The 23,168-nt window shown below is 36.6% G+C and overlaps 2 protein-coding genes across 5 annotated transcripts; both read left to right on the top strand.

Moving 5' to 3' along the window:
- Window positions 1–253: 253 nt before the first annotated feature.
- Window positions 254–13,864, top strand: LOC107028463 (DDB1- and CUL4-associated factor homolog 1). The gene is made up of 14 exons (XM_015229538.2): window positions 254–669; window positions 4,906–4,987; window positions 5,089–5,205; window positions 5,293–5,471; window positions 5,558–6,440; window positions 6,522–6,619; window positions 6,749–7,169; window positions 7,300–7,896; window positions 7,978–8,157; window positions 8,232–8,816; window positions 9,822–9,932; window positions 10,846–10,964; window positions 11,063–12,656; window positions 12,792–13,864. Exons 1-14 carry the CDS (start codon window positions 410–412, stop codon window positions 13,473–13,475), a joined length of 5,910 nt encoding a protein of 1,969 aa, XP_015085024.1. The 5' UTR covers window positions 254–409; the 3' UTR covers window positions 13,476–13,864.
- A 1,471-nt stretch (window positions 13,865–15,335) lies between these two features.
- LOC107027216 (probable N-acetylglucosaminyl-phosphatidylinositol de-N-acetylase) lies at window positions 15,336–21,430 on the top strand. 4 transcript variants are annotated; one of them, XM_015228399.2, is made up of 12 exons: window positions 15,336–15,425; window positions 16,423–16,506; window positions 16,843–16,995; window positions 17,180–17,240; window positions 17,962–18,032; window positions 18,437–18,501; window positions 18,671–18,715; window positions 18,794–18,874; window positions 19,731–19,798; window positions 20,537–20,585; window positions 20,880–21,040; window positions 21,164–21,430. In XM_015228399.2, the coding sequence occupies exons 3-12, from the start codon at window positions 16,887–16,889 to the stop codon at window positions 21,228–21,230; spliced, it is 777 nt and encodes a 258-aa protein (XP_015083885.1). In that variant the 5' UTR covers window positions 15,336–15,425; window positions 16,423–16,506; window positions 16,843–16,886; the 3' UTR covers window positions 21,231–21,430. The 4 variants fall into 4 exon arrangements, with proteins under 4 accessions (XP_015083885.1, XP_027774660.1, XP_027774659.1 ...); XM_027918858.1 differs by lacking the exon at window positions 15,336–15,425 and adding an exon at window positions 15,660–16,128; XM_027918859.1 differs by lacking the exon at window positions 16,423–16,506 and having other exon boundaries at window positions 15,350–15,425.
- The last annotated feature ends 1,738 nt before the right edge of the window (window positions 21,431–23,168 follow it).

The raw sequence follows: 23,168 nt of genomic DNA, 5'->3' as shown, positions 1-23,168 counted from the left end.
TATATATATATATATATATATATATATATATCAAAGAAGTAATACTCATTTTCAACATGTAGGATTAAAATTTAAAAAATGGCCATGATTGTATTTTCCCTTAAAATGGCCAATTTAGTGAACTTCACCCCTTTTGGGGTTTTTGCTGTTAAAACTTCATTGGGCTTTTCATTAGGGTCGGGTCATGAAATATTCGGGTCGAATGATTCTTCGAGACTCCACTTTCCTTCTTCGCTGTTTTCACACATATAACACAAAAAAGCATGGAGGCGTGGGTTTTTTCTCTACTCTCTCTCTAGAGCATTTGTATTTGCAGAATTACTTCAAACACTTTCTCTCTCTACATATCTGAAAAACCCTAGTTTATTTTTTTTTTGAATTTTTTGGTGATTTTTGTTTGAGTTGTAATATGGAAGAGGAGCCGCAACAACAACAATCATTGGCGGCGGAAGGTGAGGAGGAGCGGCAGACGGAGACGGTTCCAACGGAGGAGCATAAGGAGGAAGGAGAAGAAGCGGGAGGTGGAGAGGAAGATGAAGAAGAGGCGGAAAGTGAAGGGTTGATCATTAAGGCACAAGCGTTGATGGAGAAGATTACTGCTTTGCCTGATAACCCTAACCCCAATACTATCCATGCTCTTTCTTCTCTTTTTGAAACCCAAGAAGCTAGGTACAGTTTTTTTTTTTTGTTGATAAAGTAGTAATTTAGTGATGCTGGGTTTCTAACTCAAGAGTCCAGGTATATAATGGTTATATATATATATATGCCTTGAGCTGGAATTTACTTTTTTTTCATTTCTTGAACTTTTTGGTGATTTTGAATTTGTGGTTTAAGTGAAGTGATTTTATGTTATATTTGGGTTTAAGTGTGATTTTGTGGGTTTTTGGGATTATATTGATGCACAAGAAAGGTGTGGCCTAGTTGTAATGAAGTGGTTGAGAACCTGAGGTCTCAAGTTTAAATCTCAACAGAGACAAAAACACTTAGGACAAAGTTACCTGAAACCTATTGCAGGTTGCTGGTTGGAGGTGGCAAGTATCCGGGAAACTAGTCGAGGTGCGCGAAAACTGGTCCATACACCACAGTCCTTAGGAAAAAGAAAAAAAAGAAAGAATTCTACTCGGCAATGTTTGTCTATGCATGTCTATTGATGATTTAATGTTTAGCAAGCAGATAAGTATGCTGTTACTATGTGCATATTGGAGTATTTCAGTCCTTAGATAGATAATAGTAGGGTACTTGAATTCTGTTAATATGTATACTGGTCTCTCTCTATCTCTTTTTTCAATTCTGATAAATTTTTCCTAGTTAAAAATGTAGTAACATGTGGTTTATTTGTAGCTTTTTGGGTGAGAGGGGATGAATGTCGTGAATTATGGGTGTGGCTTTGCTCGTTTATCTTCTTTGTAGTTACAATTAACTGCAGATACTGGTTCCATATAATTTTATTTAGTTTTAATGTTTCTGGTCCTGGTCGTGAAAAGATAAGGGTGTATTGGGTTCTAGGTGCATCATGTCTTCTGTATTAGCGTGAAATAGTACACTTACATCTTTGTGACACCATTGTGCTATTTGGACAACGGTCAATTATAAAATTCTGCCTCTCTCAGTGCTGTCCCTCGATTCTCAACTGAGCCCTCCTTCCTCATATTAGAAGACCAAATCTGTTCCCTAAACAACATCTTTTTCTCGCATTTTGTATATCCTGATGATGCATATTTTACTACGATTGTACCTCCCATGCACTGCAGCTTCTGGATTTTGTTTCCATCACTACCAGTTAATTGGTTGGGATTACCAGCCTGACCAAACTCCAAAGATTAAGATAGAACGAAGAGTTCCTGTCCACAACTATATGCCTATCAATAGCTGTACTTGGAGTTGAGCTAATTGTATAGGCATAGGGGGAGCTGGACACATATATCAAAAGCTCAATGCCGAATTTGGGGAACTATCTATGCATGTATTTTCAGCCTAGATTGACAAATCTCTTGCTTCTTGGGTGGTGTCGCGAAAATGGTGCTTGCTTTGTGGGAGACTAAGTTGCTCGGACTCTTTACTTTTGGTGCTGCACCTGTGTCGACACGACATGGGTGTGGGTGTGGTTGGGGACCGTGTATGATTCGGTCAACCTATTTTGGGCACTTTGATCAAAATCAATGGGGAAAATCTGGACAATTTCTATGATTTTTGTAATCAATACAGAAGCTAAGGTGAAATTGAAGGAAATGGAATACATTTTTTGAATAGAAATTCATATGTCACTCCTTTTCCTTGATCTCCTTTCAGGATTCTCCTCAAATTCTCCACATAATATCTCATAATTGAGGTTTTATAACTTTACTTTTTAGATATTTTCAATTATATTTAGGCGAGTCCACATGCCCGTATTCATACATAGATCCATATCCTCGAATATTAAAAATTAGATCATGAAGGATCCGATCTTTAGATCCGCACTGGTATCGGACGCCTGCACCCAAGTTCGAACAACTTAGGCGGGATATGCCTGCCCTGGACGAAGGGGTGCGAGAACCAACCCAAGTGGGCTCTGACATCATTTTAATTGCTAACCAAACATTTTTAATTCAGTCAATCTGTATATTCATATTAAAATGGAGCTTGAAGAGATGAATTTACTTTAAATAGAATTATACCTCCATATTAGGGTGCAACTTTTGGATTGGTTGATATTTTTAATTTTTCCATATTGTATATAGATGAGGCAAAATGTTTGAGGATGTCAGAATTAAGTTTCTAAATTATATTGACATTGCTAAGAACTGGGCTTTTAATTAGATTGAGAAAGAAAAAATGGAAGTGCATCTGAGTAAAGCATCAATTTTGCATTGTCTATCTTATGTGGTTCTGTCCACTTTTCCTAGTTTCTATGCTAAAACAAAATTCTTGATCAAAATTTTTAGTCACAAACGTATACATTCTCCATCTCATTTTTATGTGACGCTGTTTGATTGGGCACACAATTTAAGAAAGTAAAAAAGCCTTTTTGGAACTTGTGGTTTAAAACAAGCTATAAATATTTGTGAAGCTATAAATCATCTCATTAAGGGTAAAATGAGAAGTTAAAAGTTAATTTATTTTTGAATATAGAAAGGTATCATTCTATTTGTGATAAACTAAATATGAAAGTTTATTACATGGATTGGAAAAGGGGGTAACTAGTTTTGGAGAAATTTCGCACCCAAGGGTGTGTGCTCTAGTTGCCATTGAAGCAGGTTGGAAGCCATGAGATATCAGGTTCCAACTCTGCAGAGGCAGATATCACGAGGTTATTTCTTCCATTTGTCAAAGCCTTGGTGGACATTGTTACTTAGTACTTTGTGTTGGTAGGAGGTAGCAGGTTCCCCGTGAAATCGGTTGTGGTGCATGCAAGTTGATATCACGGTTATTGAAATAAATTATATCCGAGACATTTTAATTATGGAACTTGGAAACTTGGTGGAAAATATTATAATAATACAAGAGAAAGGCCTATGTTACTAGTATGCATGTGAATATATAGAAGTAACGTTACCTTTATTTAAAAAAATGAAAAGGAAGGCCTATGTTACTATGCCACTTTTGGAAAATAAACCATCATTTCTTGTCATTGATTGAATTTTTTCAATTGCTCACAGTACAATCCTATTGGTTTTATGATGGTGAAAAGGGTCCTATGATGTCAAACCAGTTAGCCTTAGCCCTTTGCTAAATTATGTGAAACCAATTTTCAAATTTTGAATACAAATAAAATACATACAAGTGGGGGTGTACGGAGGGTAGAGTGTACTCTCAGATCTTACCTCTACCTTGTGTGAGATAGAGATATTGTTTTCGATAGATCTTCGACTCAAGAAAAGCATTTTCAAAGCAGGTTTGAAGTGCATTGTGAAAGAAGCTCTAATGAAAATATAGTAGATTTAAAATAAAAACAATAATCATAACTACCAGTACTTACCGGATAATATTGGGTTCTATGTTAGTTTTTTGCTTAACTGGTCAGTGTGAATGATATATGTTGATCTTGAAGTTGTTGAATCTTTTTCTTTTTATTTCTGTGTAAAGGTTTTAGGTTTACTTCATTAAAGGACCTGCGCACTCGTACACATCAGTAATTGAGGGAACAGTGGATGGGGAACTAATTCAATTGCATTTTTAGTATAGTTGCTCCCAGTGTCCATTTTGTGATAAAGAATGCAATTTTTTGGTCTGTGTGAATCTTGCCTTTATGACAAGTTTTGTATTTGTGCTGCATATTATTCATGATTCTTAGTTGTTTCGATGCTTAAGATTATGTTGATTATGTTTGTTAGAAACTGCCGTAAATCTCTGTTATGTTTCATGTTGTGTTCGGTACCAGCAAATTGAAAGGTAGAGTGCTATTTTATTTCAACACAGTTATAAGATGGGTATCAAGAAGTTATGACATAGTAATTTTATTATTATTATATGTAGTGGGATACTATTGAAGTGTTACATGACATTTTTGTAAAGTAGGGTGAAGTTTTGTATATGTATAAGCATGAGTATGCTGGTATGAAACATCTGTGTACATCACGTTAGTTCTCACAGGTTTTGAAGAGTTCGAGCAACATAGCTCTACATTATAACAACGTGCTAAATTACATTAGGAATCATTCTCCGCAATTGCCTCTTTTTTGTTCTTTGTTGTTATCAGATTCAAATTCCAAGTCAGTACTTCCCAACGACTGTTCCCTCCTTGGGAAATTTTGAAAAAAACATGATAATTGAGTTAAGTCACAGTAACAACGTGGGGCTTGGTCTTGTTTCTTGTTTGCATTATTCATATACATCAATTTCTCGTCAGATAGGTGAAACAAATCATCTTTGTCTCACTGGATTAAACAAGACAAATGACATATCTGTTCACTCTTTCAAGTGCAGTTACATGGAAGAGAATGGTCATGCTGCTCCTAATAATGGCCGATCTTCCCATAATGTTGGACGGCTAGGGAACCTTATCCGGGTAGCTTTAGAATCTCTTACTTTACTTCTTTGATTTTTTTTCTGTACATATACGGAGTGTCGCAGTATTTACTACTCACTTCCCGTCATCTCTCCCTGCAGGACAATGATGAATTCTTTGAACTGATATCTTCGAAGTTCCTAACTGAGAGGAGATATTCAGTTTCTGTGAAGGCTGCTGCTGCAAGGCTGCTTTTTAGCTGTTCACTGACATGGATGGTAGAGTTCTATTCTTGATTATTTTATTTATAAATTTTCTTGGTCATGGTTATTCATGTAGATTAATTCGTCGCAAATGGAATCCAGTATCCACATGTTTTTGAAGACCCTGTGCTTGAAAATTTAAAAAGCTGGACAACGGACGACACAATCAGATTATCTGGTGATGATCATTACTGGAAGCATGAGTCAGGTGATCGGAGGTCCTCCGATTCTGAGATGCTGAAGACCTACTCTACTGGACTTCTTGCTGTATGTTTGGCAAGGTATGATCTTAGGCCCATACCTTTTGTTGGTTATATTTCACATCTCCTGTTGCAGATTTATTCATTCTTTGCTCTATTGATGGTAGTGGTGGTCAAGTAGTCGAAGATGTATTAACATCTGGGCTCCCAGCAAAACTCATGCACTATCTTCGGATTAGAATTTTAGGGGAGACCACCACAAGCCAAAGAGATGCAACATCTTTGTTGGATGGCAAAGCATCATCTACAGGTACTGGTGTGAGAGCTAGAGAGGAATGTAGAAGTAGATTCCGGCAAGTTGCCGAAAGTTCTCATTTAGATATACCCAGAGTAGCGGAAGATGGACTTCATGGTGATCAAGTTCTGGATAAGGATCGCGATAGAAGTGCCAGTAGGCATATGCATGGGGATGAACGTTGGACAGATGAAGAGCCACCTGATTCTATGGCTATGGATGATGATAATTGTCAGGCAGATGGAGATGGTGAAGAAAGATGGCATATTAGAGATTTACGTGACGGAAAGGCAAAGCCTGGTAACAGATCCGTAAGGGAAGACGAATATGATGAGAGTGCTAGAGATGAGTTGTCAAGACGCAGGGTGAATCGTGGGTGGACAAGACACAGAGGACGGGGAAGGGTGACTGAGGGTGTTCCGGATAATGAAGCAGCTTTGACCTCTCCAGGGTCTGCTAGTAGATTGAGTGGGCAATCTCGCAGTAGAAATTTAAACCGGAATCAAGAGTTGAGAAGAGCACCTGATAACAAGAAGAATTTGAGTAGGACAAATGTTGATGGTTTTGGGATGGAGAGGGATGAAAATGATGAATGTTTCCGAGAATGTAAAGTCGGCTCCAAGGATATCACAGATCTAGTGAAGAAAGCTGTTGGAGCTGCTGAAACAGAAGCAAAAACAGCTAATGCTCCAGCGGAAGCTGTTAAAGCAGCAGGCGATGCTGCTGCAGAAGTAGTCAAGAGTGCTGCTTTTGAGGTTGGTCTTTACTTCTTATCCAGTTTATATTGATGTTTATTTTTAAGACCATCTCATTTCTATGTTATCTCTGTATCTCAGGAATTTAAGAAGTCAAATGATGATGAGGCTGCAGTTTTGGCTGCTTCAAAAGCTGCATCTACAGTCATTGATGCTGCTATTGCTGTTGAAGTTTCAAGGTTGGTGTGTCATTTTTTATATGAGCGATCCTCGATTGATGACTGGGAAGACATTTTATTTTGCATTCATCTGCTACTTTCTGTTGATTTGCAGTTAATTTATATTAACGTGGTGCTGATATATTGTAGGAGTGCTATTTCTGAAGGTGAATCACAAGACATAAAAGCAACAGCTCAAGAAGCAAATGAGGATGTTGATGAATTCTTCATTCTGGATAGTGACTCTCTTGCAAAGTTGCGAGAGAAGTTCTGCATCCAGTGTCTTATTATTTTGGGAGAGTATGTTGAAGTTCTTGGTCCTGTATTGCACGAAAAAGGAGTCGACGTGTGTATTGGGCTACTGCAACGTAATTCCAAGCATAAAGAGGGGTGCAAACTTTCACTTCTTTTGCCTGATGTTCTGAAGCTGATCTGTGCTTTGGCTGCACATCGGAAATTTGCTGCAGTATTTGTGGATCGTGGCGGCATGCAAAAATTGCTTGCTGCCCCAAGAGCTCCTCAGACTTTTTGTGGCCTTTCTTCATGCTTATTCGCTATAGGGTCAATTCAGGTAACTGTCTCTCTCCATTTTTTACTCCTTTTTATTGTTATAATTTGGTTGTGTACCTTAAATTTTGATTCATTGTGGTTCTTGAAATTTTAGTTGCCGTCTCAATAACTTTGGAAAATTGATTTCACAGGGAATAATGGAACGTGTTTGCACTCTTCCTTCAAGCATTATTCATCAGGTGGTTGAGTTGGCGCTTCAGCTTCTTGAATGTCCTCAAGATCTAGCCAGAAAAAATTCTGCCTTGTTTTTTGCGGCTTCATTTGTTTTCAGAGCTGTCGTAGATGCTTTTGATGCTCAGGATGGTTTACAGAAAATGCTTAATCTCTTGCAAGATGCTGCATTAGTGAGGTCTGGAGCTTCTTCGGGGGCATTAACAGCTTCAGGGTCATTACGGAGTGACAGATCACCACCAGAGGTTCTGACTGCTTCTGAGAAGCAGATAGCATATCACACATGTGTCGCACTTCGACAGTACTTCAGAGCACATCTTCTCTTGCTGGTGGATTCAATTCGTCCTAATAAAAGTGTTCGCAGTGCTGGACGAAATATCCCAAGTGTTCGGGCTGCATCTAAGCCTCTTGACATTAGTAATGAGGCTATGGATGCAGTTTCCCGTTTAATCCAGAAAGATCGGAGACTTGGTCCTGCAGCTGTTAGAGCCCGCTGGCCTGTAGTTGACAAGTTTTTAAATTGCAATGGGCATATTACAATGTTGGAATTATGTCAGGTAATTCATACTTCTACGAATTGTTCATTCTTTCTACCTGCATTTGCTTTCTGGTTTACTTGCTATTTTTTTCAAATGTAGGCTCCACCTGTTGAGCGTTATTTGCACGACTTGCTTCAGTACGCTCTTGGTGTACTTCATATCGTCACTTTAGTACCTTACAGCCGTAAACTTATTGTAAATGCAACATTAAGCAATGAGCGTGTGGGTATAGCTGTTATATTGGATGCAGCTAACAGTGCCGGTTACGTAGAACCTGAGGTATGATCTTAATACACGTCTCATTCTCTCGCTGTAGCTATTCAGATGCTTATCCATTTATTTTCATGTTGTAGATTGTTGAAGCAGCATTGAATGTGTTAGTTTGTCTTGTATGTCCTCCACCTTCAATCAGCAATAAACCATCTGTATCTACACAAGCACAGCAAACCAATGCTGTCCAATCTGCAAACACTCCTGGTGTGGAGACCAGAGACCGGAATGCAGACCGGAGCGAGACCAGGGACAGAAATGCAGAGCGGATTCTTCCAGATCGAGCTGTTAATGTCTCCAGTCAGAATGAAAATAGAGAATCTACTTTACCAGATCGTGGAAGCACAGCAGTTCCTGGCACATCTGCGGTCAGTGGCACTTCTCAAGGGCCCGTGTCTACAGTGACATCAGGATTAGTTGGAGACCGAAGAATATCACTAGGTGCAGGAGCTGGTTGTGCTGGCCTTGCTGCTCAACTTGAACAATGTTACCGTCAAGCGAGAGAAGCTGTTAGGGCAAACAATGGTATTAAGGTCCTCCTGCAGCTCCTCCAGCCACGGATAGTTACTCCTCCAGCTGCAATTGACTGTCTTCGTGCTCTTGCTTGCCGAGTACTTCTTGGTTTGGCTAGAGATGATACAATTGCACATATACTAACAAAACTTCAGGTAGGTTGGTCTGACATCATAATTGCTGTTTCTTGCATGGTTGACATTGTTGATTTTAAAAAGGGTCGGTGTGATATAACTGGTTGATGTGATTTTTGCTGCAGTCATTGTTTCTAACATTTTTTTCACCTTTGATGTTTCTCCAAATAGTTAAAAAGTTGATCCTATGTTGCAATTAGTTGTTAGAGAAAATGTTATACGCCACATGTTTATAAATTTAAACCAGCGCAAATGACATTTGATGTCACCCCTAACTTATGGTTTATAGCTTGTAAGCACTTTCGATTTGATCAAACTTTTTTCTATGTTATCCCCAATATATACTCTTCCTAAGCATAAATTCTAATTATATCTCTATTCTATTTGCATTATTAGTTCCTTTTTTTAATGTAAAGATACTTTCCAATCTATCTATTTTGTAAATAGATTTAAGTATATCTTAGTCAATTGTTAAGGATGTTTTTGTCATTTTAACAGATAAACCGCTAAGCTTTTTCCCGAGCTGCTTACTATTATTTCAGGGCTTCTCTTAAAGCACCTAACTATTTATTTATAAAATCAGCTTCAACACCTAAAAAGCTACAACTGTTCTTCAACAAGGTATACTCGTCAACTGCTTTTAATGAAGCTAAACTCAAATGAGCTCTTAGTTTCAGGCATGCTACCTTTTCAGATTTTTTAGGATATCTGTGTCGCTTTATTGTTATTCGTTGTCTTCCTCGTTTCCAGGGGGATATGCTAGTGAGCGACGTGATCCTAAAGCACTTTGGTTTTTACCTACTTCTGTATTGCAGCTAGTGCAGATCTGAATTATGTAGTAATGTAGTAAAACCCAATTAGAACGAGCATTTAACATTTTCTCTAAGTTTTTATTGAACTTAAAAAGTCTATATCCAAGACTCAATGTGGCTGATGACCATTTATGCGATATCAGTTTGAAAGATTTGATCTTTTGGTGATGGATGTTCAGATGTACTTTAAATCATTCTTCTTTTTGTGGTCTAGGTTGGGAAGAAGTTGTCAGAACTCATACGAGATTCAGGAAATCAGACTCCTGGCAGTGAACAGAACCGGTGGCAAGCAGAACTTGCACAGGTGGCTATTGAGCTTATTGGGGTAAGAACACAGTACCTATTTCTTTCTCTGTATAATTTCTTAGTTCGTGGAGTGGAAAAAAGGGGGCTTGGGTAGAAAGTTGGATGATACTTTTGATTTGATGATGCATTTTCACTGGTTTTCTGCTGTGTTCAAAGCAAAGAAATGGGACAATCATTTTGATGATCTCTTTGGATGAAGGGAAAATGGGAGGGGAAAGAAAAGCAACTATTTTGTTTCTGTAATTCAGCTTTTCGACTTCTCCACATCTGGATTTCGTTTTGTAAGGTCTCAAGTGTTAATCTTATTAAGAATATTTCCCCCTCCATTCTTAACTCTTTGTTAAGCCACGCTTTCTTCATGACTATATGTGATTATGTGCATTACACTAATAATTTTGAAGAATATATCTATAATCTCTAGTGCTGGCTTACTTTACACGCGCGCGCGTGCACACACACACACACTTGTTAAGTTCTATTTTCACGCAGAGTAAGGTAGCTGGTTTGATTAGCAAGCAAACGGTGAGGAGAAAATGTGAATAGATTATTGTTGGTTTTGGATAGACAAGTGTTATTATTTTTGAAATCTAATGAGGATGATTAGTTGTTATATCACATGTACCAGTTTCAAAAAAAAAACAGAGGTTGATTAGTAACGTGAACAAGGTGCTCATCATCATTATCATAATGTGCACTTGTATCAGTTTATTTCAGTTTAATTTTTGGAGAAAGGGAAATTTTTGACCTAAGGATCAGAATTAACTACATATCATGACAAAACCAAAAGAGTAGGTCAAGCATTTGGTATGACAATAGTTTATTAGGTTGCTTATACATTCATCTTTCTAGTGTACTCCGCAGAGTTGTCTTTCTTTCCTTTTCCTCTTTTGTTAATTTGTAGGAGTATGGGTTCTTTTTCAATTGTTTTGCAGGTTGTAACTAATTCGGGCCGTGCAAGTTCTCTGGCTGCTACAGATGCTGCGACCCCCACATTAAGGCGTATAGAGAGAGCTGCTATAGCTGCTGCTACTCCGATCACATATCATGCAAGGTAAATTGACGTTTGCTCCAAATGTAAATTTGAGCAACATGGTTTTCTTCTTTTTGCCTTATATACTAGTTTGTGACCTCCTTTATGTTTGAGTTCAGGGAACTTTTACTCCTCATCCATGAACACCTACAAGCTTCTGGTCTGACGGACACTGCAACTATGCTTCTTAAGGAGGCTCAGTTGACACCTTTGCCATCTTTAGCCGCTCCATCATCTCTGGCACATCAAACATCAGGGCAGGAGACATCGTCAGTTCAAATTCAGTGGCCATCTGGTCGTGCACCTAGAGGATTTTTGTCAGCTAAACCGAAACTTCCGCCATTGGATGAGGATGGGGGATTGAAATCTGAGTCAATTGTCTGTTCTTCAAGAAGGAAGCCATTGGCCTTTTCATCTGCTCGTAGTTTGTCCTCAAAATCTTTTCCTGTTGAAGTCTCTCCATCTACATCAGGCTGCAAATTCAGTAATTCGAGAAAGTGTGCCACACCTATAGCTACATCAGAAACTCCATTACTATCTACAGTGAAAGCTGGTGGAGATCCAGACATCATGTTTAAAACTCCCATTGTATTGCCAATGAAACGCAAGTTAACTGATCTGAAGGAAAGTGGATCAGTATCGTCAGTTAAGCGACTCAATACTGGTGAACATACAGTCAGATCTCCGGTTTGTGTCACTCCAAATTCGTTCCGTAGAAGTGGTCTACCATCAGATACTAATGTGCCTTCAACACCGAATTCTACTTTGAGAGAGATCCATAATCGACCTGGCTCAAGTGCTTTTCCAACTGAAGGTGATGATACTCCTATGCTGTCGTCTTCTCAACATGGTCTTCTAAGTGACTCACAACCCTCAAATGCGGAGCGGTTAACCTTGGACTCTCTGGTTGTTCAGTACTTGAAGCACCAGCATCGCCAATGTCCTGCTCCCATCACAACGTTACCGCCTCTTTCGCTCTTGCACCCTCACGTCTGTCCTGAACCAAAACGAAGCCTTGATGCACCATCAAATGTAACATCACGGCTTAGTACTCGTGATTTTAGAAGTTTGAATGGTGGGACACATGGAAAGCGTAAGGATCGACAATTCGTCTACAGTAGATTTCGACCGTGGCGCACTTGCCGGGATGATGCTGGTGTCTTATTGACTTGTGTCTCTTTTATGGGAGATTCTTCGCAAATTGCTGCTGGCACCCATTCTGGAGAGCTGAAAATATTTGACACTAACAGCAGCAGTATCTTAGAAAGCTTCACCAGTCACCAGGCACCTTTAACACTTCTACAGTCCTACCTTTCCGTTGAGACACAGCTTCTCTTGTCTTCAAGTTCTCACGATGTGCGGTTATGGGATGCAACTTCTGTTTCAGCTGGGCCTAAGCATTCATTTGAAGGCTGTAAAGCTGCTCGATTTAGCAATTTCGGTACAACGTTTGCTGCATTGTCTGCGGAGCAATCTCGGCGCGAGATTCTTCTGTATGACACTCAAACCTGCCAAGTGGAACTGAAACTTACAGACACATCCAATATTCCTTCAGGCCGAGGACATATGTATTCCCTTGCACATTTTAGCCCATCAGACAATATGCTTCTCTGGAACGGTGTCTTGTGGGATACTCGTGGTTCTGGCCCAATTCACCGTTTTGATCAATTTACTGACTATGGTGGCGGGGGCTTTCATCCTGCTGGCAATGAGGTAAAGCCATTCCATTCATTTTCCTTTGGGTGGATAGTATTTCTGATGCTAAATCCTTTAAACAATTTTTCATTTATTCTCACCTTTGTGGATCCTTAGTTTTATCTTTGCTGAAACTATTATCTTTGTGGATAGGTCATCATAAATTCGGAGGTATGGGATTTGCGGAACTTCAGGCTTCTGCGAAGTGTACCGTCTTTGGACCAGACTGTAATAACATTTAATGCTAGTGGTGATGTGATATATGCCATCTTGAGAAGAAATCTTGAGGATGTGATGTCCGCCTTCCAGACACGTCGTGTTAAACATCCTCTCTTTGCTGCTTTCCGTACGGTGGATGCTGTTAACTACTCTGACATTGCAACCATTCCAGTCGACCGTTGTGTACTTGACTTTGCGACGGAGCCAACTGATTCATTTGTTGGGCTGGTCACAATGGATGACCAAGATGAGATGTACTCTTCTGCTAGGGTGTATGAAATTGGTCGGAGGAGGCCAACTGAGGATGATTCAGACCCTGATGATGCTGAAAGTGAAGATGAAGATGAAGACGATGATGATGACATTGACGAGGAAGCAATCCTTGGAACGGATCTTGATGGGGACGGTGAAAGCGATGCAGATGATTTGAGCAATGATGATGATAGTGTGAGTGAGCTTGATGACGAAGAAGACGAAGACGGAGACTTCATTGTAGATGGTGTGGACTTCGGTGGTGGAGGTATATTGGAGATTGTGACAGATGGTGAAGATGAAGATGACAGTGAGCTTGTTGAATCCTTTAGTAGTGGGGATGATGATGATGATGATCTGTTGTAAGGTAAATGGCCTTGGCTTTCAGTTTAGATGTAATCAATGGATATATATTATCTTCTCTTATAATTTGCTTGGCCAGTTTTATTGACATTTTTTATGCATTTTAGGAAAGGGTAAAGATTACCTTTTTCCTCTAGTTTTGAGTTCTTTTCCTGTTTTATTTTATGCTGAGGCTTTTGTGCATATATGAGTCAGATATGAAAGAGATTATGCTACAAGAAATCTCTTTATTTACCCCATCTTAAAGCTTAAGTCTCCCTGTTTTTTTTTTTTTGTTTCCTACCGGTGATCGGAGCCCTTATGAGGTGGACTCTGAATTGAATTTTATCTACATTCAAGATTTAAATTCGAGATCTCTGGTTAAAGTAGTCGCGGATTATTGCACTACTAAAGTCTGTCTGGTTTTAAGTTGGCTTTAGATGCTTGTATTTATTAAATTATTTGTCATTTATTTAATACATGTATCTCTCCAATATAAAATACTACTTTCTCTGTTTCAATTTATCTTCGTTTTGCGAGAGTCAAATAGTTTAAGTTTGACCTATAGTTTTACGCATGTAATCTTGAATATTAAATGAAATTTATACATTTGTAAATTATGTAAAAAGTATTATAATTTACAATAATTGGTAGTTCAAAATGTATAAAAGGTTTTATGAAAACGGTAAAAAGTAAACTTGTTTGAATCTTGAAGTTCGAAAAATGTCATATAATATGGGACGGGGGAGTATACTCCAACAGTTCTCCCTCTTTCTTTTTCGTTTAAGTATATTTATATTGATTAAAATTTAATTATTTTATTTAGTTCGAAGTTAAAAGGGCAAAAAAAAAATTGTCAAATACTTCAAATGGTACATCAATTTTTTTTTAATCAAAAGGGTAAAATCGCTTTCGATAGAGTGATTTTCTTCTGACAAAATTGACGTGTTAATTTTTTTAAAAAACACAAATATCGCCGTTGTGACAGTGATTTCGTCCAAAAAATATTTTTTTTCTTAAAACTGCTGTATTGTCAAAAAAAATTTAACAAAAAGGCAAACAAAGCAAGATAGGAAAAGGAAATAACTGCTCAATTTATTTATTTTTCAAAATGCTGCATGTGCAACGATATTAAAAAAATAAAATATAGTATTAATTTTGTCAGAAGAAAATTACTCCATCAGGAGTGATTTTGCCCTATTGGTTAAAAAAAAATTAATAGACCCTTTTAGAATTTTTGACAACTTTTTTTACTTCTTTAGCTCCGATCTCTTATTATTATTAAATGTCTAAATTTAAACTAAATAAATAAACTCTTACCTAAACTCTATCAAAATAGTTAAAATCATTTATATATCTGAATACTAGTAATTCTACAATAAATATCGTTTTTGTAATTTGAAATATTGGTCAGATAAAATATTATTTTAAAATACTAAAACACACTTCACAGATGAATTTGTCGAATATAAAATATTTCTTTCAAAAATCACTGCTTTGAAAAGCTATTTTCAAAAACATATTTCTCAAAACAAGCAATTGGGTAGTATTATTTTACAAAGTTAGTTAAAAGGGACAATGCACAAGTATCCTTAGGTGATGATCGGAATTTTAGAGATATTTTATTATTCTTTGAACTTATATTTTTTGTAATTTTGTATTGACACTTTGTGACTTCAACACAATTGAGGCGCGTGAAAAGTATTTGAATGTGATGTAAGCTAAAAAGTACAAAAAATACAATATGAATGTCACATAAGTCAAAAAATGCATAAAATTAAAAAAAGAAAAGCTCAGAGGTAATAGAGATTAGTTACTGATGTATTTCTGAAATTTAATAAAATTAGTGTCGAATGAAAATAATAATTTTGTCATAATTCGTTAAAAATAGATACATAAAATAATAAAGTTATTTTCTCTTTGATGTTCCCATCTTCTTCTCTCTAGCTCCATGGCGGATCCATATTTCTTCAGGTAAGCTAATCGCTCCATTTTCGTCTTATTTACAGTTAATTACACACTTGCGATTCTTCTCATACGCCTAATAATCTACACTTTCGAATCTATGTTACGTATATTTTCTGATTTGGTTTATGCTATGTCATGCAGCAGCTGCTGTATTGAGATTATTAAATACATGAAGATTTTCAAACCCTAATAATGTTATAATAAGGGAATTTGCATTGAAAAAGATGGATTGGTTTCAATTTAGTTATAGGTTAGTCTATCTACAAATCAGAAATTGAAGTAATAGAACAAAAGTTATACAAAATCGACCTAATTACCGTAAACTATTAGTAGACTCTGTGGCTGAACCATAATTTCATTAGGAGGTTCAAAAATATGAAGAAGCTAAGGGATTCAACATCTTATATTATATAAATCAAAAATATTTTTTTAACCTTGTATCTACAATGTTATTTTTGGTGGAAGGGGTTCGGATGACACTCCTTGCTCCTACCTAGCTCCGCCCTTGTGTAGACTGTGTCATTGACAGGTCCGTGTAAAAGGCAGGTGATGCATGTCTCGCGTCTTCAAATCCTGGTGTAGTTGAGCAGACTGAACTCCTGCACAGAAAAAGGAACAAGAAAAGCAAAACCAAAGAAAATGAATACAGATTTTTACAGCAATACATTCATATACCAGAATTTAACTACAGACTCCTCAAACTCGCACGGTATTTCCAAACAGTTCCAATGCATATTGTAATAAACAAGGTTAATACACAAGAAGATGAAACCCAAACATCTTTTAGCATTTGCCAGAGATAAAATAAATCAAACTTAATTATGCAAGTCAAAACTGAACACTTGAAAAGAGCAAATTATGTGTGGGAAAAAGAAAGTGGAACATAGATGCAAATCTGAATGAAGATGCACAACATGAATGAGTTTATGTTAGCTTTTCCAATTAAAAAAGGTGTCTTTAAATCCGTAACATACTGATGTAAATAAGCTTAACATTTTTGCAGGGTTTATAAACTGCACAATAAGATTAAATCAGTTCCGATTTCTGTGTACTAGATCCAACATCCTTGTTCCAAAGAAGAAAATTGGTAATTGTTCTTTTTATCTTTCGAAATGTAATAGTTATGGCTTGATTAAAATTGAGGTGTAAAATTCTCTTATAAACTGTTATTTCTTTTTTATGTTATTTCATAGAAGAGGTGATATTCCTCTATTAAGATCACATACCAAAAAACCATTCCATCCTACTCTCTTTTGACAAGTATTGACAAAAAATGATTGTAATGTAGAGGTACTGTTTATTGTAAGGTTTATTGTTGGTAGTATCCTCGATCACCTTGAATTATTGATGTTTGATCTTTACTACCTGTTTCACTTGCCTATAATGGGTTTTAGTAATAAAACTCGTTTACATTTTCATGCAGATAGAATTCTGTGCTATCTGTAGTTCTGCTAGCAAAAAAATTAAATGGAGTGGCCAGTAATCATCATTACATTGTTTGTGCTGTGGGTGGCTTCACTCTTTAAAATTCTCCACGAATCTCTCTCTGCCTCACAAGCTGCAGTTCTAAATGATGGTACGGGTGACTTCTCTACAAAATGTCAATTCTTGTTTTCTTTTGTATTTACTGGCTGCCTCGGTGTTGTTATGAATTATACTCTTAGAATCTCAAAACATGCATGCATACAACTTATCCTGTAGTGTTTCTTCCACAGCTAATTGCTTCTCTTCTTAATATGTATATTCTTTTTATGTTTCAGGTGGAGTATTTCACAACAGAAATGTCTTATTGGTTATTGCCCATCCTGATGATGAGTCTATGTAAGGTTGAACATATTAACTTTGAGTTGTTATTTGTTCCTGTGATAAATTTTCTGAGCAATGCAAACTTTTGAATTGCTAGAGAGGGAGTTGCAGGCTAAGACACTTGAAACTATACGTTAGTTTTGATCATGAGAATGGGAGACCTATGTATCGCTAGTTATACACTAACATAAAGTTGCTCAATTGATACAAAATTTTATTAGTCGAACTCATAGTTGAACACACATTCACAGAACAATAAAGTCCATGAAACAGGGTGGACTAGAAATTTGGTGGGCTAAAGTCTAAGATTCAATTATGAGCCCTTTGTTAAATAGGTTATAAAGAACTGAAATATGATTTTTCTTAATATAAATTATGATTGCCAATCTTTTGTTTGATGTGTTTTGTTAAGCATATGATATCCTAATACATATGATACTTGAAATCTATGACCTAATAAAAGGCTATACCTTTCTTTTTCTAAATTTTATCAGATTTCCTTTAGGCTTGTTCTAATAGAAGCATCCTTTCCTGGATATTTTTTCTTGCAAATTGTGTTAAAAATGTAGTTGGTAACAAGGATCGTAACTCTCGATGTCAGTTCCCACATATGATACAATGACCTTCCAATGTTTACAATCTTGTTATTAAGTAACCAATATTGTATCTACTTGCTGTAGAAAGCATTACTATTACGATGTTAGTGACTTATGATGCTTTTTACTCTATACTGTAGGTTCTTTACTCCAACCCTTAATTATTTATCTTCGAGAGGATGTAATTTGCACATATTATGCATGTCATCAGGTAACACTTTTAGAAATGTTTCAATTTTTGTTGCAGATGCTGAATTAAAAAAAATTGTTTTTGACTGATTTTGAGTGGCCTGTGTATTTTGATTGCCAGGTATATGTCTCAAGACGCAAAAAGTAAAACGTAAAATGAAAAGTTGATTTTTGAAGCGGTTGAAATACTTTAGCAATTAATTTTTCTTAAAACTATGATCCAATTCAAGAAGTGTTGTTAAACCTGAGATTCACTTTCTTAATTTGAACTTTTGCAGTTCTTTTCAAGTGTAGAATGTTTAAATGATCAGAATGCAAATCACTAGAACTGTTCTTTAGCAAATCGATATCCTAGATAACCAAGAGTATTACCGATGCTAACTTTCAGTATTTTTTTCTGCTTTGTTGCATTGTACTGAAATATAGGTAATGCAGATGGTATGGGCAATGTCAGAAAAGAAGAACTTTATTTAGCTTCGATTGTACTTAAGGTTGTGAACATTAATGCTAGATCTATGATCTTTATGTTGGCTTCATGTGATCCTGCATTCCTCTATTTCTGCGAATTACTATAACGGAATTTTTTGTAAATTGTTGGAGTAGCAAGTTAGATATGAGTGAGTCCTCGATCTTTAGTTCTCTAATAATTTACTCATCTAGGTTCCACAAAAGCAAGTGAAAGTCCTTGACCATCCAGCTCTACAGGTATTCTTACTGTATCAGAATGGTATATCTCTATGTTCTTAATGTTTAAGCAAAGTTCTAACACCTAGTTCTGACTAGGATGGTTTTGGCAAATCATGGAACTCTAAGTTATTGTCAAAGATTATCAAGAAGGAAATTGTTAATTCTGCAATTGATTTGGTAAGTGATTTTAGTTAATTGTCTTGTTAAACTAAGATGGTCTTTCGCATAATCTTGAGTAGCTTGTGCTTCTTTGATAGCTTATTCAGGCTTCCTCCTGTTGACACCAAATAGGTGGCTTTTCTACTTAGCTAGATTAAAATCTTGATCTGAAGTTATATCCCTTAGTTTGTTTGTTCATTTTAGTTGCATATAAAGAATATATTTTTCATCATTCCTATTTCAGATGCGATGAATCAATTTGATTTGATTTACCCCCTGCTTAATTGGAACTTATACAGAAGAATCCATAATTACGACTTCATTGATGCCTATTATCTGGAATTTAAGCAGAGAACCCAATAGAATGGTTTACATATTCCATTCCTTACCTGGTGTCTACCAAATATAAGAAGTACCTTTGAAACATGTGTAAAATTTTAATGTTATAGACTGTTGTATTTATGCCTCTTTAATATTTGGTATTATATAGGACAGACTTTCAGAAGGAAAGCCGAAATTTTCATGAAGATAGATTGGGGCAACTCCATGAAGTTCCAAATTTAGGGAATAAGACAGCGGTTGCCTATTTCATACTTCATGTTGTAGACAATAAATTTTGCGTTTAGAAAATTGTCAAATACTCGAGACTTTCAAATACTGTAACAAGTGTAGTATTATATTCTAACACTGAATATTACAATCTCAATAATTCCTATGATTCTTCTTTTCACAAATAAATTTGCAGTCACTTTTTCATTTTGTAATTTCTGTTTTTCCTTTGTGTTTTTATCCAAAATGTTGCCTTAGAGTTATTTGTGAGCAGAGCAAAATCTTATTATGTTACCTTATCATCTCATGGACATTTGTTTTCCAGGTCATAACTTTTGATAATTATGGAGTCTCAGGTCACTGTAACCATCAAGATGTTCATCAAGGTGTACGGTAGGTTATTTATCATATTCTGGTAGCCATTGATAGTACTTTGCATATGAAATTAGTCACTATATTCTGGTATTATTTGGGTGTGGCGATGCGCTGTTTCAGATTTTATAAACAGATTTAATTAGTATAGACACTGATATTTAATACTAGCAAAGTTTCATAGTGTTCCGATTTCTTTTTAGTTTGATATCTCTCTTTTTAGATGTAAGCCTTCAAACTAAATCTTCTTCATGACTTAACTCACTAACTTCACCATAATTCTCCCATTATGATAGCCACATTTGTATGTTTACTTTAGGTCCTATGATTTTTGGAGTCTCTTAGTCATATATCAGAGATTTATATACCATTAGAAAGTGGAAACTATAAAGAATTCTAGTACTTCTTTTTCTTTTTTAGTTGTTGTATAATACCAGCATAAGATTATCTTAAATAGAGTGACATGGTTAGTGAGGACTCATATAGCCAATTCCAACTTGGGTTTGGGATTATAGTGTAATTGTTGTTGTAGCATATTCTTCCACTAGTCTTCTAAAATCTTTGGTAGTGTAATATGTAAGGCTTAGAATTAGTAGCTTTAGTTTTAAATTAAATTTCCTTGCAATGCTTAACGCAAACCTCTATTTTATGTCTTTCAACTGCTCATGCTGTTGATAAAATTACTACTTTAACAATAGAAATGGCTTTCAGCTTCCATACTTGATGCACATCTTGATAAACTGGTTATTTCATTTGCAGAAAACTGTTACAAGATACTTCACATAAAGAAGTTGACGCCTGGGAGCTTGTGAGTTCTTCCCTTGTCTCGTTACCTTTGATTCTACTTGTAGAGTTTTACTTGGGAATATCATACAAGAACTACGTCTGTGTCTCAATTCCAAGCATGTCGGAATCGACTGTACAAATTTTACTGACTATCTCGTCCCTTATATGCTCATCTTTTTCTTGGGAGTATCATAGCTTGCAGAATTCAAATGTTCACCGGTTTTGCATTCCTATGACTATGGTTGTTATCTTTGCCTATATATCACAATTTTACGGTTTAAGTTTTTGACTGGAGGCTGTGATTAATCATTTTCAGGTTAGCACTAGCATATTGCGCAAGTACAGTGGACCAGTTGACATATGGCTGTCCCTTCTATCTGCTAAGTTCCATTTAAGCGGAGTAAGGCATTGTTTGCTAAATGAACATCCCAGAAGGAGCTTAGCTGCAATGGCTCAGCACAAGAGCCAGTGGGTTTGGTATGTAGTACCTTTGCTATATTATCTTGCTTAAGATGGTCGGTTACGTATAAAAAAGTCCAATCTGTAAGAGCCAGCACACCTTACATGTTTTATGACTATCTTTTTGTTTGCCTTTTTCAGGTTTCGCAAGCTATTTGTTTCTTTCTCAAGTTACACATATGTTAACTGCCTTAAGAAGATCAATTAGATACATATAAGGTTATTGGTTCCTCAAGAAGCTTTAGAAAGTGAAGGCAGTGTTAGAATTATTGGTAATTGCAGAAATAGTTGGTTAAAAAAAATATTATTTTTGTGTGATTTACATGAATGACCTTGAACTTTTGATCCCGTTTGCTCCAAGAAGTTTAATAAATTTTATCTCATAAATGGAACTTCTGATTGTTGTGAGATAAGATTCGATTAAAAGTTTAAGATCACTCATTCTTAAAGTTATTTAGTGTTATATAGGTATTCTATTTGTTTACAACACTTCTATACGAGGATTGTTCCTTAAGTATCGACAAATTACAATAGAAGCCTACTTCCTAACTAGACTGAGGCATATGTGCCCTAGAAAATTAGAGGAACCTTATGAATTATTCATGTTATACCCACATCAAAGTTAGAACATTCGGGTAAATTAATTGTGCAGTAAAAGGTAATCTGAATTGAAATTCAATGAGTAAATACAGAAGTTTCCCTCAGTTTCTTCTATATCTGGAACTTCACGGTACAACTTTGAAATAGATAGTAGCCTCAGGAATAGCTGAGAAATATTCAAATTAGAGAATAGCTAGGCAAAGTGAAAATCTGAACCAGTAAGATATGACAGATGAAAATTACACGTTCACCAATTATTTTGTACACGAGGAGAGGCAAACAATGCACAAGCGGAGCTAGAGCCAAGTCAGTTACTACTAATGAGAATGAAAGAATGCAACTTTGTGATGTAATCTTCTAGCAGTACATGAAAAGTCCATACAATTAGATAAAGTACTTTCTACAATTTTGTAGAGAACTGCAATTATTTAGTAACATAACATAATTAGAGTGTAAAAAAGATTCTTGTTGTTAGAAACGACTATCAAGAGCAGGTGGAGTCATCCCCGACCCCGAGGACCTCCCCCCCGAGTCCTCGAGGTGCACGCCCCGAAGACCTCCTCCTCGTGAGTCCTCGGGAGAGCACACCCCGAAGAACCCCTCCCCCTCCCTCCCCCCCATAGTACTCAGGTGGCGCATGTCCCGAGGACCCTACCCTTCAGTCCTCCAGAGCATGTAATTTCCCATTTTATCAATTTTCGTGTACTATAGTTCACCAGCTTTTTTTTGGTGATCCAGAATTCGGAGATCACTTTTGCCAAAAATTTACATGAACGTCCGTTAAGACCGTATCTATAGAGCCGGTTGGTCACCACAGCCAAAACGATCCATTTTAAAGGTCAAATGAGCCCAGAGCATGAAAATTTCCCTTTTTGCCAATTTTCGTGTGCTATAGTTCACCAATTTTTTTGGTGATCCATAATTCAGAGATCACTTATGTGAAAAATTTACATGGATATCCGTTAAGACTGTATCTACAAAGTCGAATGGTCACCACAGCCAAAACGACCTATTTTCAAGGTCAAACAAGTCCTATGGCAGGTAAACCCCTATTTTGTCAATTTTTGTGTGCTATAGTCCACCATATCTTTTGGTGATCCGAAATTCAGAGATCATTTTTGCCAAAAATATAAATAGATGTCCCTTCGGAACTTATCTATGGAGCCAGTCGGTCTCCATGGCCAAAACGACCCATTTTCAAGGTCAAACGAGCCTAGCGCAGGCAAAACCCCTATTTTATCATTTTTCATGTGCTATAATCCACCATATTTTTGATTATCGGAAATACCGAGATTATTTTTGCCAAAAATTTAGACTGACGTCCGATAAGACCTTATCTATGGTGCCATCTGGTCACCACGGCCAAAACCACTCATTTTCAATATTAAATGAGCCCTAGAGTAAGTAAACCCTCTATTTTATCGATTTTTGTATGTTATAGTCTACCATCTTTTTTAATGATTTGGAATTTCTGAGCTTATTTTTGCCAAAAATTTACACAAACCTTCGTTAAGAACTTATCTATGGATCCAGTTGGTACCACGGC

The sequence above is a fragment of the Solanum pennellii genome, chromosome 8 (genome assembly GCF_001406875.1).
Source record: "Solanum pennellii chromosome 8, SPENNV200".
Lineage (NCBI taxonomy): Eukaryota > Viridiplantae > Streptophyta > Magnoliopsida > Solanales > Solanaceae > Solanum > Solanum pennellii.
Note: the sequence above shows the minus strand (reverse complement) of the source record. Positions and strands in the feature narration are given on the sequence as shown.